The 20,684-nt window shown below is 37.0% G+C and overlaps 1 protein-coding gene and 1 pseudogene across 2 annotated transcripts in view; both read left to right on the top strand.

Moving 5' to 3' along the window:
- The window catches only part of PRRX1 (paired related homeobox 1), a 70,627-nt gene extending 56,820 nt beyond the window's left edge, over positions 1–13,807 (top strand). The window contains exons 2-4 of one of the 2 annotated variants that reach the window (XR_015743026.1): positions 910–1,085; positions 5,355–5,604; positions 12,605–13,807. Coding sequence is in view for 1 of the 2 variants with exons in the window: in XM_026703429.2 (XP_026559214.1) it covers positions 910–1,085; positions 5,355–5,536; positions 12,605–12,746 (500 nt within the window). In the remaining variant the exon portion in view is untranslated. The remainder of the gene's footprint in view (positions 1–909; positions 1,086–5,354; positions 5,605–12,604) is intronic. The other variant, XM_026703429.2, reaches the window with a different exon arrangement.
- Positions 13,808–18,350: 4,543 nt separating this feature from the next.
- LOC148126239 (U6 spliceosomal RNA) lies at positions 18,351–18,412 on the top strand (annotated as a pseudogene).
- The last annotated feature ends 2,272 nt before the right edge of the window (positions 18,413–20,684 follow it).

Genomic DNA, 20,684 nt, shown 5'->3' with positions numbered 1-20,684 from the left:
CATGGGGACTCCTGGGAGGGGAGGGGTGGGTGGGGCCAGCTGGTATTCAGAATTACCAGTTTGCCTAACTGGATGTAAGATTAACATCCAGTTCTTGCAAACCGGCCCGAACTAGTAGAATCCCACCCCTGGTTAGTTCTCTCCTTTATTAGTTTCCATCCATTTTCCTTTTCTTGCCTTCTAGTGTTTTGGGAAATAGGTTGACCCCCTTATCTTTGTGTCAGCCCCTCAATTATTGGAGCACTGTTATATAATTAAATACTATATAATAAAATGATTCTATAAAAGGAAGAGAAAGATATCATACGAGAGGAATTTTATGAGAGGAAAGAGAGGAAAAGTGATAATATTCTTTGTAACTAAATCAAGAAATAGTTAACATCAAAAGAGTAAAAAATGGAGGGCAATTTGATAATAATAGGGAAATTTTATAGTTTGGGGAAAATGTATGTGATTCACAAATAACTATGATACCATTTATTTTTTTAGTTGAGTAGATTATAAAAAGATTTTAAAAACCATGTATTTATAATATTCAGTGTTACAAAGAAGCTTAAAATTATTAAAATATTATTGGTCTTGATCTCGTTTGCAGAGCAAGTTATTCATTTTCTTTTATGAAAAAATTTGTGGAGATTTGTGGAGATCCTTAATATTCCTTTACCTCACAAAACAGTCTGATTCTAGGCTATGCATCCATATATGTAATGAATAACTAATATTACTAGTGCATGGCACTCTCTCTGTGTCCTGGTGTATGATATTTCTGTTGTCCGAGTTATTTTGATAAGAATAGTCTGAGCCTTAAAGTCTTTAAGAAGACAATACTGCCTTTTCACTCAGTCAATAGAGGGAGATGAATTTGAAACACTATATTGTATGACAGATTTCGGCTGTCTCCTTTGTCAGGTGATCAGCTGAATTCTGAAGAGAAGAAGAAACGAAAGCAGAGGCGAAACAGGACTACCTTCAACAGCAGCCAGCTTCAGGCCCTGGAGAGAGTCTTTGAGCGGACACATTACCCAGATGCTTTTGTACGAGAAGACCTTGCACGCAGGGTCAACCTCACCGAGGCTCGGGTCCAGGTAATGAATCCAGTACCCCAAAGAACAGACCAGATGACTTACTCTTCTCATTCCATATTATTATTTGTTTAAAAAAAGAAAAACAAAAACAAAGAGGTAGACACATTATCCTTTCTTCCAGCCCACTTTAGAAGTTTTTGTTTAAAAAATGGATCCATCTTTCTATTTGTGCTCTTTTAAAGTGTATTCTGATTTCCACATCTCTGTATTTTATTTCAGATACTGGGCATCAGAATGTATATGGAAACAAACAAACAAAAAATAACAATGTGTATAATAATCAACTGCTGTATTGTGGATATAAATAGTTGCAAGAGTTATCTGCCATAAGATGGGAGAAAGAAGCTATCCTTTATACCTGTATCCCCAGTGGAACAACTGTTCCAAAATTTGGTTTAGTCTGATAAAGGACAAGAGTAGCATTTGGATCACATTTTTGGCACTCCAATAAATTAAATCCATTCAAATTCACCAAAAGTATTAACTATTTTAGTAGGTTGTTACAATATGAATACTTGAATTTTAATACTTGAACATTTATGACAGTTTCACATATAAAAATAATTTCACTAATTATTTTTAAGCTAAAATGTTTTGTTTAAATAATTGTGTTCTTTAATGATGAAGACCAATGTTTCTGTAGCTTGTCTTATTGTATACCAAGTTGTTGACTTAAATGTCTTACTCTGAGCTCCACATTTTGGCAATTTTCAAGGAGCAAGGATGAAATACAAGTAGTCTTTGACTTACAACTGTTCATTTAGCGACGGCTCAAAGTTACAATAATACTGAAAAACGTGCTTTATGACCATTTTGCAGTATTCCCATGGTCACATGATCAAAATTGTGATGCTTGACAAGGTAATGTGTATCCCAAGGTAATGTGATCATCTTTTGTGACCTTCTGAGAAGTAAAGTCAATGGGGAAACTAGATTCACTTAAGAACAGTGTCACTTCCTTAACAATTGCAGCAATTCACTTAACAACTGTGACAAGAAAAGTTGTAAAATGGGATGAAATTCACTTAACAAAATTCACAACCAAGTGAACTTGGCAACATAAATTTTGGGCTCAATTGTGATTGTAAGTCGAGGACTACCTGTAAGTAGGTAAGTATTTGATTAGGGTACCAGCTCTAGACAAATTAAAACTATTCCCTCACTACAGATCTTTCTATTTATTTTTCTGTCATAAACTTACAACCTTAAGATCTCCCATTTTAAAATTTCTAAAACTAAGTCTAGATCAGGGGTATTAAATGTCATCACATTGTTGTCATGTGATGTATTGCAACTGTTTTCTCCTTCGCTAAAATGGGGTGGGTGAATGGCCAGTGTGTGACACATCTAGGTTATGCACACAACTCTGAATCCTCATCATTATATGAGCAAAAGTACTGGAAAACATTGTCTTAACACAACAGTTCCCAACCTTTTGGGCACCAGGGACCAGTTCCATGGTGAGAGGTTTTTCCATGGACTGACAGGGGCGTGGTTTCATGTGCTGCCTGCATCCCATGGGTAGAGCTTCGCTTGTTTGCACAGACCAGTTGCTGGTGTGCCACAGACCGGTGCCGGTCCATGGACCAGTGGTTGGGGACCTCTGGCTTAACATTTTCTTCAAAAACTAGAAATGATTATGGGAGAGAGTATCATTAACTGTTCCTCCATAAAGGTTCAATCACAATACGCTCTTTTAGTACAGACTCAATCAATGCTAATTCTAAAGGTGCCCTGCAAAATTCTGCAGCTACTGCAATACACCCTTTCTTTTCTAAGGTAGGAAGACCTCTTACAGAGATGCCATGACAGTACAGTATAATATAATACTGATGATCCTGAGATGCAGCCTTTCCAACTTCCCAAAAGCTTATGTGAGCCTCAGGCTTACACTACTTTAGGCAACATTAACAAAGGTAATAAATTCATAGAAAAGTAAATAACAGGCACTTTAGTAAAGAAAAGAAAAACCACAGATAACTGCAACCTCAATTCTGGAATGAAAACATTCATGATAGAAGATAAAAACAAGCATCTTGTTCCTAGGTAGTTAGCAAATATAATGACCAATATTTTCTCCAGTGTCTCCTTAATCTCACAATTGTACATGAAAGAAACTGCAAAATCAGACTAATAATTACCACTGGGAAATAAATGACAAACTTTTAAATTGCTATGATGTTTATAATTTAATTAGTCTGAGTAGTGAATTTACATTAGTTGGAAGTGGGTAGAATTTCAGATAACAATGAATCTCGTCAAGCATATACCGTACATGGATGATGCTTCCTATTATAATATTAAATATATGTTCAACAAAAACAATTAAAGCAGTTCAGTATGGGAGTCTATGAATAAATGTTCTGGACATAATCACTGTAGGTTTCCTGTGATTTCAACAAGCCATGGTAAATAATTCCTGTAAAACCTAAAGAGTTTTGTGTTTTGTTTGGGTTGGAATGTGCCCAAAGTGTTTGTCCCAAGGAACTAGCACTATTCATATTTTTGTAGAATATCTTTCTGCATTTGACTTTAATCTATAAAGTACTACAACAGGGGAAAAACTATTAGATTCTAGAAGGAGTTACAAACTTTCTATATTCAATATTACAAATTTTCTATATTCTAACAATCTGAAGAAATTTAGTGGGAATGAGATGTCAATATTTTATGTTTATGTTTCTAATAAATTTACAGCATAGGCATGTTCTAAGCCAAGAAATACTGCCAAAAAAAATATTTCAAAGCAGTGGACTTACTGAAGTTTTCAGAGGGATACCCAATCTATTTTTAAGCTTAGAAACATATGCTCATTGCATTCACTAAGGTGATTGCTAGAAGCCTCAACGTTATTTTGAAGAGCAAGGGATATGGATTGTGAACAATAGCAGATATGGCATTCATCCTGACCCACTTCTAGCATTTTGCTGATAATTATATCAGTCTAATAGATAAGATAGTTAGGGAGCATCTCCTCAGCAGGGCAAGTCTTTTCTCCTCATTGCAGTCATTCCTGCTTGCCAAGTATAGTATCTACCTTTGACTAAATGCTGCCATTGACTAAACCAGCTCCTAGCTTGCCTATTATCTCATAGATTTATTAATTAAATGTATGTGTTGCCAATCTCACTATTCAAAGTTTTTACTTTGTAAGAAGTAGAAACAATAACTTCTTAATACCTTATATACAGTAGCTTAATAGCTTCTTAAATGCAGTAGGAAAGGTGGTGACTAAGTATGAAAACATTTCCAAAACCTAAAAAACTGATATGAACATGAATCAGTTAGATGTTATTATTTACCCAAAAGATTTTCCTCATATGAAAGATTTTCCTCAGTGGCTCACCTAGTCCTTTTCTTTCATCTCTCCCTTTCCAATAGCATCTAGTCAAAGTTTTAGGTCTGGCTTCTTGCTTGAATGAGTGGAAGAGTTTCCAAAATTTATGGGAGTTATTAACTTCCCTAATAAACAGAAGTTGTTTTTCTTGAAAAGGCATTCCAGCCAGAATCCAGTTGTGAAGCACTCTACACTAGAGAGCAGCACCCTGATCACAACTGATCACAAAAATGAAAAGAAGGAGGAGGAGAATAATTTTGGAGCTAAAAAAAAAACCCTCACTAGATCCCTTTGATTTTTTTTCTAAGTAGGTCATTGAAAATTTTTGTGATAGCACTTTCCTTCTTTCACACTTGCTTAACTTGAGATTGAAAGTATTCTTATCTCTGCTTTATAGATAAATGGGCCATATGTATTGAATAGTTTATATAGCTTAGTAGCTTATTTATTTTATTAAATAAATATTTAATATTTATTGCATATTTATTAAATTGTAATGATTACATTAATCCCTGTGAGTGTATGAAAAAATATGTTACATATTTCTTAAAGATCATAATCTCTGGTTAAATAAACTGAAATGATAGTTGTTTTTTGACCCAATATCTTAGCAGTGTTCTCTTTTTATGATGATAGAGTGTATTCATTCCTTTACCTGAAAATGTGGTTAGCTAGCCCAGCTCCTTTTTAGTAAGTGGAGTATTGAACTTATGTTCCTTAGATCCTACTTTAATACCCTCGCTGAATCAAAAGCATCCCCTTCTGGCAACCCCCGCCCCCCCCCCCAATAATTACTATGTAAATTGAAACTTCTTATGCTGTGCTGGCTGGAGCAGTAAAGGATCTATTTTTGATTTTGGTGAAGAACATTGCGATGCCTATTTTCATGCCACAGTGTCTGATACCTGGTTCTGGTGTGCTTCTCTTCCTAGGTGTGGTTTCAGAACAGACGGGCAAAGTTTCGCAGGAATGAGCGAGCAATGCTGGCCAACAAAAATGCATCCCTCCTTAAGTCTTACTCAGGTGATGTTACTGCAGTGGAGCAACCAATTGTACCTCGCCCAGCACCAAGAGCCAGCGACTATCTCTCCTGGGGAACTGCCTCTCCTTACAGGTGACTATATATCTTGTACCCCTGTTGGTTGCCTCTGGTTCACTGCAGCCACCTGTCATTCTTTCCAGGTGGGTGACAAAGCCTAATAAATTATATGTATCCTGAGGCATGTATATCCAAATAAGGATAATGTTCATATAAGGAGAAATCTAGATAAGGACTGTAGAAGCCTATGTCAGTTATGAACTGAATGAGAGCAATTTGCAGTACCCTCAGCAAACTAACATTTGCAAGATTCTTTGGGAAAAGCTGGTTTGTGAAGATAGTTTCGAAGCAAAAACTTGTAGATTATAATCTGAAATAGGCTACTTTGAGAATTTACACTCTTTCTGGCTGGGACACCATGCATAAGTGGGAGGAGCTATTGAAAAGTAGAAATAGGGTAGTGCTGAGAAAAATAAAAGAAAGAGGATTTAATGGAGTTTGGCAGCCTCTTTTGGAAAAACAAGGAAGATAAGAAAAGAAAGTGATTGAGTAATGGGACACACAGCAGACTCACTTGAATTCTCTTGTTTACTTGGTTTAAATAACCAACAGAATACATTCAGAACTAAGATTCGCTTTATAAAGCAAAATATTGTAGCAACACCCCTTTCCCAAATGGTACATAGATGATGACTTAATTTGGCAATTAAGGATCAAACCCTGGACATGATGATACTGCAGTGCTATTCAGCCAATATGGCCAAATGGTGCTGGAACTGCTCCGTTCCGTTTGACAGCAACGCTTCATGTGCTGACTGTTGTCCAATCTGAGACAGCAGAGTATATTCAAAACCTGTTCTGACCCAAGCCTTGTTCAAATCAAATAAACACAAAGTATATATAAACCTTTTTTTTATTATAAAAATTTTATTTGGGTTTTCACAAAACATAATACAAATAAAATTTCTTTTTTTGAGAATAGCATGGTCCCGGGTTATCACTTCTCCATACAGACACAAATTCAATTCCATATTCATCTTTGTGTTCTATTCTATATCTTATTACTATTTTAACATTTTCTCAATAATTTTTCCTTTTCCTTAGTTTTCTCAATCTTACTTTTAATTATGTCATTCCTTCCTAACTTCAATTATATATATCTTTTTCTAAGTTTCAATATCTTTCTAGTCATTATATTTATACTTTTGTCTGTCCTGTTTCAATTTCATATTTTCTTTTCTCATTAAACAAAATTTTTCCCTGTAGTTACTAATTGGAGTATGACACCTTTGTATCTTTTAATTTTTATCCATTCAATTCTTATTTAAACTTCAATTTATGCCTTTACAATTATAACATTCAATATAACACATAACTTCCAGTCAAATTCTGCTTGGTACATTTTTAAAATACGCACTAAGTTCTTAAGGAGAATATATATATTTATTTATTTATTTATTTATTTATTTATTTATTTATTTATTTATTTATTTATATATATATATATATATATATGTGTGTGTGTGTGTGTGTGTGTGTGTGTGTGTATTTGTTTTCTGAGGTTCTCGCGGGTATTTGTATGTGGATCTTTGGTTGTTCGGGTTTTCTCCCGCGTAAGATTCGAAGTATCTAGGCAACGTTTCGATGAAGTCTCATTCATCATCTTCAGGCTTCTGTCTTCGGCTCTTGCTTCTCAGAGTGATGTGAGATTGCAGCTGCTTCTTCCTTTTAACTGCTAGTGGGGGTGGGACTTGATTGGGTGGGGGCTTGGCTGTGTTCTGATTGGGTGGGGGTGTATTCTCATTGGTAGGGGGTTTGGCTGTGTTCTGATTGGTTGGGGGGTTGGCACACCCACTCAGAAGATGAGACACGACCATGGACCATGGACCATGGACCATGGACCAGAAGCTGCACTGCAGCTGCATCACTACCCATTTCAAACCCCTCCGAGCCATACATGAAGCAAACCGACACCTACTATGAAGATGCAGCACGACCACGAACTCGAAGCCAAACAGCAAGATCACAGCTCACCAACTCAAATCCCCCAGCAACTAAGACTAACCTGAGCACAACCAAGCCCCCACCTGAACAGAACACGCCTCCAACCAATCAGAACACGGCCAACCCCCCAACCAATCAGAACACAGCCAAAACCCCTACCAATGAGAACACATCCCCACCCAATCAGAACACAGCCAAGCCCCCACCCAATCAAGTCCCACCCCCACTAGCAGTTAAAAGGAAGAAGCAGCTGCAATCTCACATCACTCTGAGAAGCAAGAGCCGAAGACAGAAGCCTGAAGATGATGAATGAGACTTCATCGAAACGCTTGCCTAGATACTTGAATCTTACTCGGGAAAAACAAAGATCCAACAACCAAAGATCCATATATATATACACACACACACACACACACACACACACACACACACACACAATAATAAATAAAATACTTATTCTGTTCCAATTCAGCTCTATCATTAATGTTAGTTATAATCTTTGACATCTTTAACATTTCTTTTCAATAGGGTATCATACTTCTAGGAACACTAATAATATTTCCATAATTTTTTCATGTTTCTTTCATATTCTTCTTCACTTAAATTTTTATAATACATTTATAATGATTAAAATGTTCCCCTCCTTTCCTAATTTCATTCTCTCATTCTCTTTATTTCATTTATTTATTAAACATTCCATTACATTACAATGAGTATTTTATCTATCATTTTAATCACACTTGTTTCATATTTTCAAAGTTCATTTCTATTTCTAATATAACAATACTATCTTATGTACCCTTGCAGAATCCCCCTTTCAATTAAGTTTTCACCCATTATCTCTGTGTCTTCTAAATAGGCTTATACCCTTAATCCTTGTATGTTTTCCCTGTTTCTCTATGTCCTGTTTCTGTCCTTTATAATTTATTTTCCTTTCCCTCTTCCCTCCCTTCTTCTCCCTTCCCTTTTTGATCCCTTTTCTCTCTAATTCTGATTCTCTCTTCTGTAATCCTCTCTTCTGTTTCTTCCTAATGTTGTAATTACTTTTCAAACTATTCTTTTTTGGGTTGTTTTTTCAAATCTTAAATTTTTCACTCTCTTCCCCCCCACCCTTTCCTTTCTTTTCCCCACATAGAAATACTTGGTCATTGAAGATGGCTTCTTCTTTGTCCCACCCTTCTTGTTCTACAGGCATTTCTTGTTGTTTCTCATAGTTCAGGATCTCCATTTCAAAAAATTGAAATATGAAGCCAAAAGAACCCCTTCCTTCTTGTGCATCTTCTTTCTATTTTTTAAGTTCCATTCTCAGTTCTTCCAAGAGTGATGTCATTTTAAAAACTTTTAAACAACCACCCCGATTAATTTTAGTCCTTTAGATCTGATAGCCATAAATCCAAAAATCACCAAGTAATCCAAATAATCCAAAGCTGTTTCTTCTTGCTTCTTTTTTCCACTTTCTCTTCCTGGGGTTCTCTTATCTTGTTACAAAGTTTCAGTTAAAATGTATATTTTAGGAATCTTTTTAAAGTTTCACTGTTAATTCCTTTCACTTCCAGGTGGTCTCCTCCATTTTTCCAGATCCCACCCTTTTGTTTTTTCCCTTCTTTTAAAAGTTTTTGAGAATCCAGAAATCTTTATTATCCCTTTGACATTTTATTTTCAGCTTAAATACCTGTTAATGTCAAAGTGGATTTTTGCCAGTTTCTTGCTTAAATCTCTTAGTTGTCAATATAGGGAAGAAAAAACAAACAAACCCAAATCCTTTCCCTTCCCTCTCTCATTCGCTGCTTCAAAGTCTTCTTTGGGAACACTGTTGTTCTTTATAATTCAAATTCCAGGGTACTTTATATTGTTGCTTTTTCAGTTCGACCCGGTCAGCCAAAACTTTCTCTTCTTATCTTCCTCCTGCACATTCTTTTCCAGTTGCGTTCTTCTTTGAGGTGGCGATTTCTGACCACTGCTGCAACCGCCTTTGGGAAAGGGAGTAATGACCAGCTGGGGAGGAGAGATGTGGCTCTCCTCAACCCTGCTGGCAGTCTCCCCCCTCTTCACCACCTCTAAGGGGTGGCTTAGCCCTGAAACCAGCTGGCTCGGGGCGCTCCAGTGGCGAGCACAAATCGAAACTGCACACGATCGCAGATTTCAGTCTGTTGCTGAAGAAGCTCAAACCAGAAGCCACCAAAGTATATATAAACTTTTTAAATGCATCTCTGTGAATTCTGTTCATCTTTTTAATGCATCTCTGTGAATTCTGTTCAATCACAGCAAAGAGTCATTAAAACTAATTGTCGCAGATAAGAGCAAGCCCTTTCAAGTTGTGAAAGTCTGCCAAGAACACAAGATTAATTGCAGGGAAATATCCAAAACCCAAAGTCTCCGAAAACAAACCAGAATAGACAGGACTTCCACAAGAACTTGGAGTTGAAATAACTCCTTTGTCTCCTGCAAAGAACCCAACCCCTGAGAGCTGGCTTTTACCCTTTATGGGAGGGGCCATCACCTTGCAGCCTTACTCCCGATTCGCCCGTGCTGCTGCAGCTGCTCTTTCCTTCGAGCAGCCTTGCACGCGCATGCACTGGGCACAGGCTCCTCAGGGTTCTCTGCATCACTGCTGCCAGACTCCACAAGCTCTGAAGGCAGCACCCCACTCTCCGATAGTCCTGGCCCCATCACTGCATCACACGTAGGCCCCTCATCTGAATCCTCGCTCTCAGAGACCTCAACCATGCACACCTGCTGCCAGCGAACCACAACAAAACCACAGACACTTATTCTTCACTTTTTCATTAATCTCTGAAAAATGTTTTGGTGCATCTTCGTCATTTTGACTCAACACTGATTCATTGCATCTCACCTGGCAAGCTGCCCTTTTCATTACTGACAAATTATGAGAAAATGTTGTGTTTTCACAGTAATTGGCTCCTGTGCCCAAAGGAAGAATTGTTCCCAGGCCTAATCACTGTTGTTTTCTTCTCTTATACCATTGGCAGCTCTTTTGCCTGCCACCCTCAAGGATTATCCTTTGAAAGTCTTTTTTTCCAAAGGGGGGGAAAACAAGAAAAAACAAACAAAAAACAAAAGCAAACAGTATTTCACAAAACTCATGGGAAATGCTCTTGGCCAAACTCTGAATAACAAAGTAAAACAAACAAAAATAAATGTGGATCATGTTTTTGCTTGGTATGCCATTTTTTTAAAGTTTTAATTTTATTTTGATTGCCAGTAAGCCTGAGAAAGGCAAGGCAGAACCCAAAGACTGATTGATCTGGCAAACAAACAGTAATGAGGTTTAAACCACTGGGATTATTTCCAGCATCAGACTCTTGGAAATGAATGGGTTTATTTAGGAACTTGGTAAACCTAAGGGAGATTAGTTCACTTCTCTTCAAAGAATTGGGTACTGAACCACTGGAACAAACTTGGTGCACCAGTTCTCAGAAGTGTTCATTACAGATGCCACTGGTCAATGCCTGATTAAAATTAAGCTGTCAAACTCAAAACAGATTTCCAGGGAACTCACAAATAGACAAGCCTACAGCGCATCAACAACACACAACCCTAGTAGAGACAGAAAGCAAATTGTAGCCTACTGAAGATAGTTGGAAATATTTTCCAAAATAAACCTCCCAAATATGTCCCAGAAGAAAAAATCAGAATATTCTTTTGGCTACTTTTAATTTAGTTCTGTAGGTTTTTAAAACATTGACCATTACTTTTACTGTACTCATGTCAGCAAGACTTTGATGAATCAGAAGGACCTTTTCTTCAGATACTTTTGCCTGGTTGTGGATCCAGACTCTGGAATGGAGGGATCCAAGGGAGTTCTGCATTCCTGAATGTAACAGAATTAGCAGCCCCATAAAAGTTTCAATTTATACTTTGCAGGATTGATTCCCAGGTTATCACTCCAGTGATAAATCTAATCTGTAAATAAAAATATATAAGACTTCGAAGCCTGAATGAAATTATAAGAGCTACAGATATGAAAAAGACCCATGACTAGAAAGATCAAAGTGCTATTAGTTGGTAGTCCCATTTATTTTGTGCCCTGGCTAAACATGTGCAATTTCATTTATTCTTTGCATAATTCATTTATATTCCTTTGTAATGCTGCTTATCAAAAATTCTGACATATGCACTGAAGTATACATAAAGCTGCTTTTAGAGAAGTAGTAAACACTGAGATGCTTAGGAAGTATGCCCATAAAAATGAATTCTCTGTAAATTAAAATATATATTAATACCCTCGTTGCACATTGGAATATGCATTGTGATAATAAGAATGGCAGTTTCTTTGATACTCTGATCTGGGATGTAGAAGCAGTTCTTCCAAACTAAATGTGTGTTTGCTTGCTAGGCAAGAGAACCTTGATAAACTGAATTTACTTGTTCAAGGATTATATGGTTATTAATATCTTGTATGTATACAATATGAATAAAGCCTCTTCCTAAAAGTAGTAGTATCTCTCCAATCTGGTGCTGTACAGACAGCCTAGATTTACAATTCCCAGAATTCCCAACTGGTGTAACTGCACAATTCCAATTTATCTGCAGGGCACCAGATTAGGGATGTCTGCACCAAATTACCAGTCTCTTCCACAATCTAGATTTAGTTCTTGGATGGTTCCTATTCCAGTTGTTCAAGTAGTAAACATAATATGAAGGTCTGATATATGAGAGGATATTTTGCTCAGTTACTAATGTTCCTAGATTGTAATTATTTTAGGATCATGAGACAATTATTATGTAGAGAATGCTAACTTATTTTTAATGCATTCAATTTAAATCAGTTTGGTTTTCTTATTGCCCCACCTTTTTTTGAGCCATAGTCCTGGCACATCACTCCAAGCTCAGGAGTACTCCTTGGAAATTAAGATTAGTGGAATACAGTTGCATAATATGGCTGTAAATGTTTGACTCCAAGCTTCTATCCTTCCACTTCTTAGCCACTTCATTTGCAGATGCCATGTAAAGCTTTAACTGCTAAAAATCAAACTGCATTGCAAGACTTAGGCAGGCTAGCTAGCTGTTTTTCTAGATACTTGACATTATGCAGGTCACCTGAATGTACATGAATTGTAGAATCAAAATATGATGTGGTATTGTTGTTTTTCCCCTCTTTTTTCCTCTGTTTCCCAGTACTGCCATGGCTTCTTATTCTGCTTCCTGTACCAATGCCAGCCCAGCTCAGGGCATGAATATGGCTAACAGCATTGCCAATCTGAGACTGAAGGCAAAGGAATATAGTTTACAGAGGAATCAGGTGCCAACTGTAAATTAGAGGGCAGCAACATATAAGAACAGCCCAAATCTACAAAGAAAAATCCCTGCCTGGGGCAACTGTCCTGCTTTGCCATTTGTTCAGACCTGGAAAGTCCAGCAACTTGAGCTAAAGTTTTGCATTGAGGATAAAAGCAGGATCCAAATAAATGGAAAACAGTTTCCAACATGACGTTACAAATACCAATAACCCCACAATATTGCCAAAGTGCCAAGAAATCTCTTCTAGGAGCTTCTTCGGTGAAGGATACAAGGCTTGAATTAATCCTAGGAATGACTGCAAAGCCAAAGATCCTGCACTTGACTCTTCTGTGTTCCCCATTGGACTTTTGTGTTTGCCCCTCATCCCTTGTATTTGAAACCTTCTAAAATACTCTGAAATCTTATGCCAAAGATCCTCATGGTTGTTGATCCTCTGATCCATTCAAAGCACAATGGATCCCAACTGATGTTGTGACCACCAGCATATGCCAGATGCCTTAGCATCTAAACGTTTATGTCTGTTGGCTAGAATCTCACCTTCTCTTAGCTGTTTGAAGTCGATTTTGATTATAGATGTGTCTTACTGTTTATTCTGCCACAACCTCTTTGATATTGTTATGCTGGTTTCCAAAGAATCGCTAAATATAAAAATACGTTACTTTGAACCAATTTCTGCCAATGCAGGAATGTACAAATTTTCAAATCACATAGAACACTTCATCCTGATGAGAATGTATTTGAGATATTACTCTGTGGAATTGAAAAGCTGGTACAAACCTACAAATTTTGGAGAAAACAAAGAGCAGAATCCAGATGTGCAGGTACTATAAATGAAAGTTAATTTCCAATGCAAAAATCAGAGGCCTTAATCTAATACAAAGATAGGCATGCTTAAGCCTATTGTATTGGACTAAGACTCCACATACTTTCTTTGCTACTTGTTTTGTTTCATGCCACACTCAACAGTAGTGCCTGAAATCATTTGATTTATATATACTGTATATATTTATATATATAAGATATACATACAAGCTTTGTGAGTTTTTCTTTTTTTATTAAATAAAATGAACTGAAAGCGTTCTGGTTGTAAGTGGATCCTGTAGAATTTCTAAAATAATCATTTCTGCTGTGTTGTGCTGTGGAAGACAACTTTCAGGAGTAAAGTATGATTCCCTCAGATACATTATGGAATATGACAGCCTAATAGAGCTGGAAACAGTGCACTGGTCTGCAGTATTATTTCTGCCTAATTGAAAAATAAAGAAAATCAGTATACAGATAATGCTTTTCTTCCTTTCCATGAGCTGCTGATCTAGATGTCTTTTGCTTAAGAAGTATTGAAGAAGCTCCACAATAGTGAAAGAATTCAGAAAAGAACCACCCAGAATTATTTCCTGAGACGGGTGACTATAGAAATCAATCAATCAATCAAACAGACCTAGAATATTTTGATCATTGCACTTTTACTGCATGGTGCTATATAGAGGTCCCTTCCTTGCAGCAGCAGATGAAATACACTTAGTGCCCAAGTGGAAAACCTGAATTGGTCCTCCTTGTCTTTCCAGATGATGGGGCTTCATGGAACAGTTTTTTTTTCCTATATGTGTAATGAAGAATGTTGATCACCCTAAATGGGAAGGGGGGGGGGCTTTCCCCAGCTGGGTCTGAACCTTGAGGAAAGACTGCTAGAGTGTCTGAATGAGTCATTTACCCCTTGCAGGGGATGCTTCTTGTGTCATTTAGTCACCCATTCTAGTAGAGATTTTAGCTACAAAGGATAATTGCTTTGTTCATTGTTCAGTTGGTGCCACTTTGTGCTCAGTCTAAACCAGCAATCTGGTACTTTTTACTCAATAACTTGACATGCTACATAATATAGTAAAATGAAAATGAAATCTATAGTAAAATGAAACTCTGAATTTCATTATTTTACTAAAAAAATAGTGTAGAGATAATTTAGATTTGAATTCACAGCATACTGTACTATTTGCAGAAGGGGGAATTTAATCATCTAAAACTCACACTGAAAGACACAAACAAATTGAACTAATAGCAACTATAATTGAACTTTCTCAGATACCAGTAGAATATTATATATTATTATTGCTAATTATTGGGAAGGGATCAAAACTGAAAGGAGAAAGGGTTACTTTTTGTTATAGCAATAGCACTTCGCACTAGCGCTTAAACTTGTATACTGCTTCACAGTGCTTTACAGCCCTCTCTAAGTAGTTCACAGAGTCAGCATATTGCCCCCAACAGTCTGGATCTTCATTTTACCAACTTTGGAAAAATGGAAGGCTGAGTCAACCTTGAGCCAGTGTGAATTGAACTCTGGCAGTCAGCATAATTAGTCTACAGTTCTGCATTCTAACCATTGTGCAACCACAACTGTATCACAAAATTCTCCAGCTAGATTGCTCATGTTTACATTTGATTAATTCCCCCCCCCCCACCAAAAAAAAACCTCAACAGTTTGCATGATGTAATGGACACGTGCTGTTATTTCAACTTGAAATGTGCAGGAGCAGCAACACAAGACATTGAACTAAAGAAAATGTTACCACTATCATTACCCATACCATCATCTATTGGCTGCTCTGTGTAATAGTTCTCTGTCTTTTGCATTCCCCTTCCCCTTGTTAATGGCAGCAGTTCCAATACTCACAGTTTTGAGGCTTGAGGCCTGGTTCAGTCTAGATTGCTATTGATCATACCCTTAACTTTACAAGGATTCAGCTGTGACAGAATTTGGCTGAAGCGGATTTAGCTCTACCAGGTTTCTGGAGGCACCTAGCAGGCTCTTCTCTTGATTGGCCAGGTTCCACTTTTACTCTCCCACGTATCACATGTTTGGCCTGATGGAATCTGACAGCTTGGCCAATACAGCTCAAGAAGGTGGAGTTGGAAGATGATGAAGCAACAACTTTGCAGATGTATCATTTTGTCTGATTTGTATTTCTTGTGGGATGAAATGTGAAAATCAGTTGTGCAGTGTGTGTACAGTCAATCTCCAAAATAACTGAAAAGAAAAAGGCTTTTTACTTTCCCATCACCACGGGAGATCAGTCTCCATGAACTGTTCTAAAAATCCAAGCTTGGAATGAGAACATGAAACTTGAGAAATAGAAAAAATGCTGACTGAGCATACAACAGTTCTTAGTTCTCTGGAATTAATATCCTACAGTTTTGTGACATTTTATAGATATATTATGACATGAGAATATTTGGACCATACTCCACTTAATCAGGGCATCCTTCAGATCCAAAGAAGAATTGGGCTTGTTTTCACTTGGAATGGTGCAGAGATAATTACAGCCTGATGATTGAAAGGTCAACTCGGAACCTGTCTCTGCTCCACTGAGTAGGCCCACCTACATGGGAACTGACTGAGAACAGAATTGTCCTACTACTGAAAACCTCTCCCAATAGATAGATAGTGAGCTATTCTAAATTACAGTATGAAAAATACTAATAATCACAAGCTTGTATTTTTAATTTTTAGTATATAATGAGCTGGCCAATCAGGAGAAGAGCCTCCTAGGTGCCTCCAGAAACTTGGTAGATCTAAATCTACTTCAGCCAAATTTTGTCACAGCTGAATCCTTGTAAAGTTAAGGGCATGATTAATAGCAATCTAGACTGAACCAGGCCTCAAGCTTGGTGCTATAACAATCACCTCAAAACTGTGAGTATTTGAAAATTCCTCAGAGTAAAATGACAAGTGAGACATCTTTTTGATATATAAATTTAGAATGGGGAAACAGAATTGACATAGTTAATGGTCCCATACAATTTCTTCCCCTAGAAATTCCCAGGTACTATATTTTATAAATTTGATCATTTAAATTGATCAGTACATGCTTTCCCTTGGATGCTCATAATTTAGAAATTAACTGTTTGTTTATAGAACACAATATCTAGAATGCTAATTATTTGACAATTATAGAGTAACCTAACCTTACATCACATCAATTCATTATCCTGTTTTTTAAACTAACTTGATCAGTTACCATTTTTATCCAATTACGTTTGAATAAAAACAACATGGGAAAAGAAAAATTTGTAATTAAATAGTTCTCAATAGTTATAATTTACAAGCCTGTATCCATTGTAAAGAATATTAGTCTTTGGAATCTCTCCTTTCAACTGTAATGTGGGAAAGAGTTCAGAATATATTTTTTTCTTTATATTCAATGTATTAAAAAGAAATCACATATCTCAATTAGGCTTCCATTGATTTCTTCAATGAACAAAGTCTGGCAAATTCTTTATTAACACAACAAAGCTGCACATTGGAGTGCTGGGAAGTTGGCTGATTTCCAATTGTTCATCATCTTCATCCATCTACAATAAGAATATTAAAACTTTCTTTATCCTGCAAAAAAACCCCACACCTGTTATTTTCACCCAATCACTTAAACATTTTTAGAAAGATTAGATTTTATTTTATTATATTTAAGGGCTGACACCAAACTACTGATTTCAAAATGTTTTCCTTTACCTTGGTTTCTAGCAATTTGGTCAGGGAAATTAAACCATACAGAAATCCACTGAGTATTAATAAATATTATCAATAAACATTCATGGATCTGTACCCCAGGTAAGTTTCAAGCCATTAATATAAATATATTTTACACATATCTCCTACTGCAATCTTTTTGAGGATCCAAGGATAATGGATTTGACAATAGACTTGAATGTACACTATATATACAGTGTGTATATATACCTGAAGGTATAAAACATTTTCATTTTCTTTTATTTAATTTTCTTTGATTTTTCATTTCCTTTTGCTTAAATAACAACCACACAAACATTAAATTTATTTCAATTGGAACCAATGAAATGTTGAATGGTGATCAAAAGATCCATTCCAATATAGTATTGGAATGCAGTATGGAATACATTTAGCAATGTGGTATGGAATAAATCTCCAACTTCATTTATATCTTTTTTATTTCATCCCCTCAAATTTAATTATTTGATCTTTGTTCAAAAACAAGGACTGCAGTAAAATATGCAAAATAAACCAGGGATAGGGGTTAAGATATTTGTTCCACATCCTCCAACCAAAGTGATTTTACAAAACAAGTTAGAAGTTGATATTACATTTTTTGATCTAAGCAAAGATGCTTTCACAAAATTAAGCAGTTTTCTGGTTCCACAAAAAAACACAGAACTTTAATTATAATTTGTATTGCTAATTATACATTATACTGTATTGTATATATGTACTAATTATAAATAATTGAAGCATAAATAATTATTTTTATACTTCAATTTATACTACAATCATATCAAATGTCAACCATTTATTGCCACTTTTGAATATGAGGAGGCAACAGAGATTCTGGATCATTTTTTGAGACAGGAATACAAGCCTACGCAATGCCTTCCATACTGATGCCAAAGTTGCTTCTGGTACAAAAGTTGCAAAATGTTCTATGCTATAATCTTTCAGGTTATAATTCCTAAATATTTAATGTATGGATGTCTAACAATAAAACATTGACAACAAAACATATTTCTTACTAATAATTGTATGATCAAAGAAAATAAATAATAAAATTAAATGGGAGTAAAGTGTTATTGTATGTCCTTCCACCATTTGCAATTCTCAGCCCTCTCTCCGGCAGCACATATATTAAAATTGGAATGATACAGAGAAGATTAGCATAGCCCTCTCTCCTTTTAATTCATCTGATTTTCTCTTTCTAAACTATTCTTGTTCTTCATTTTATGAACTGATTTTCCTAATTGTCCCGTCCCCCCGCCTTCTGGCTAATTCCTGATGTTCAATCATGAGAGATTTGGTGGTGGAACACTACTCAGCCCCCAAAACCCGATCAAGGTTTCTTAGAGTGCATTCTGTCCTTCGTTCTAGAACAGGTTCTACTGTTTATTTTTAATAAGAAAAGTACAAATTTCTATCAATGGTTTCAGTACTGGAACATGTCCTGGAGAGGGGATGTCCAAAGACAAGATGGTGACTGTGAAGTTGTGGCCCTTTTTTACATGCAGCTTGTGTTAAAAGGGACTTTTTTTCACTACTCCCCATCTTTCCTCCCTTCATGAACAAGAGTATTTGAATGCTGTAGACTTACAATATGGAGAAGCCAGCTGGGAATGTTGGAAGTTGCTTCAGCAAGTCTTCCCCACCCTGCAACTTTCCCTGCTCATGTCACGCTGGTTGTTTGTGCACTCCCACATACCTTTCCCAAACCGCAGAACACCTTTTTGCATACCCACACATGTCACCTTCCTGATCTGCATCAAACCTCTGCTTGTCCTCCTTGACCCATGCAGCACCTCTCACTTAGTCCCATGAAACCTATGCACCCTTCCTGATCCATGCTGAATTCCTGTGCACAGTTCCTGACCGGCACCACACTCTTGAGCATTCTCCCCAACCTCTGTGAAACTTCTTGCACATTCCCATACACCCTTCCCAAAATGCACAGCACTCGAACCAGCGTGGCACCTCTTGTGAACATCGGTGCACCCTTCCTGACCCACAGTGCACCCTTGCACATCTTCCCCAACCCCTGCAGCACCTCTCACACACCTCTGCACATCATTCCCAACCCATGCCTCACTCTTGTGTGCTTTCCCTGACCTGTAGGGCCTTTCTGGTACATTTTTGCATGCTCTTGTATACCCTTCCCAACCCATACTGTATACATGTTTGCCTGTCCTGATTTGTACAGCAACTCCCACACACACTCATTTACACTCATGAGCCTTTCCTGACTCTTGCTGAATCCCCAAGGGGGTACATGGACATGTGCAAATGGCATCAAGTAGTCTGGGGGGGGGGGGTGTTACAAGGGTATGCACAAGAGATCTCAAAAAGGTTGGGGATGTTGCATAGGAATGCAGCGTGGTTGGAGTGCAGAGGTGCATGTTAGGTAAGCAAATAACTGAAACAATGACCCAAAGGGTCACATTAGGGATGGCTAGAAAACATGTATCTGTTGAATATAACTAGAAAGTCACACTAGGACATAATTCTAGACAATCTGGTTGTCTAGAAGAACAAGATTGTTGAAAAAAAATCAATCAGGATTTTTATTCATAGTTATATTTTTGGGCAGGGAGATTGTTATGGTATTCAAAGGCAACATGGCATCCAATAGGAGCAGGAATGAATTTGATTGGTGGCTTCTACAGTTGATGAGCCCAGAGACAAAGATTTGGAAAGTGTGGAGTGACAACAAGGCTTGAAAACATTCCAGAAGTCAAACTTTGGCAGTAACCTGGTGTGCCAGGGAGAATGTACTTTTACCAAGTCTGAGCTTCTGGTCAATATATCCACCTCTGCTTTAGAACTGACTTGGGAGCAAAAAAATAGGATAGCATGGTTATACAACACAGTAGATTAAGCAATGCCATGTGGCACAAGCAGTCTTCCCCGTGTTCTCAAGATGTTGATCCTGGCGGCTACAGTCTTCTTGATTCTCTGCAAAGTCTCTCTGCTCCTGGAACCGAGGCGAGAGTTCTATGCCACAATATCAAAGGAACATCTAATGGCCATGCACCAAAGAAACTTAAGAACCTTTATGGTACTTGAATCATAACAAATTTAAAAAGATCACTTTCAAAATATGATGAACCATTAAAGAAATATGTTTGGCTTCTTTAGGGAAAGTATTTCCAACAGAGATGGATTGCTCTTTCCCATTTATTTTAATGGATTAATCTACCACATTTCTCTGCTTATGTTTTATCTCTGTCCGTGACTTTGCCTTCTTCAGTGCTGCTATCCTGAGCAGGAAGTTTTCTCCAGTCTTGCAAGTCTCTTTCCCTGCCGCTTATTCCCACATCTCCTTCCATGCACAAACATGGGATGTTACCTCTATTTCTTCAGATCTCTTCTCAAAAATTTCTGAGATTATGGCTTAAACTCCTTAATCTTCAAATGTAATTTTGTTTCATTTACTTTGTTGTTGTTCCC

This window comes from Pseudonaja textilis, chromosome 3, assembly GCF_049901715.1.
Source record: "Pseudonaja textilis isolate UNSWEBS1 chromosome 3, rPseTex1.2, whole genome shotgun sequence".
NCBI classification, from domain to species: Eukaryota; Metazoa; Chordata; class Lepidosauria; order Squamata; family Elapidae; genus Pseudonaja; species Pseudonaja textilis.
Note: the sequence above shows the minus strand (reverse complement) of the source record. Positions and strands in the feature narration are given on the sequence as shown.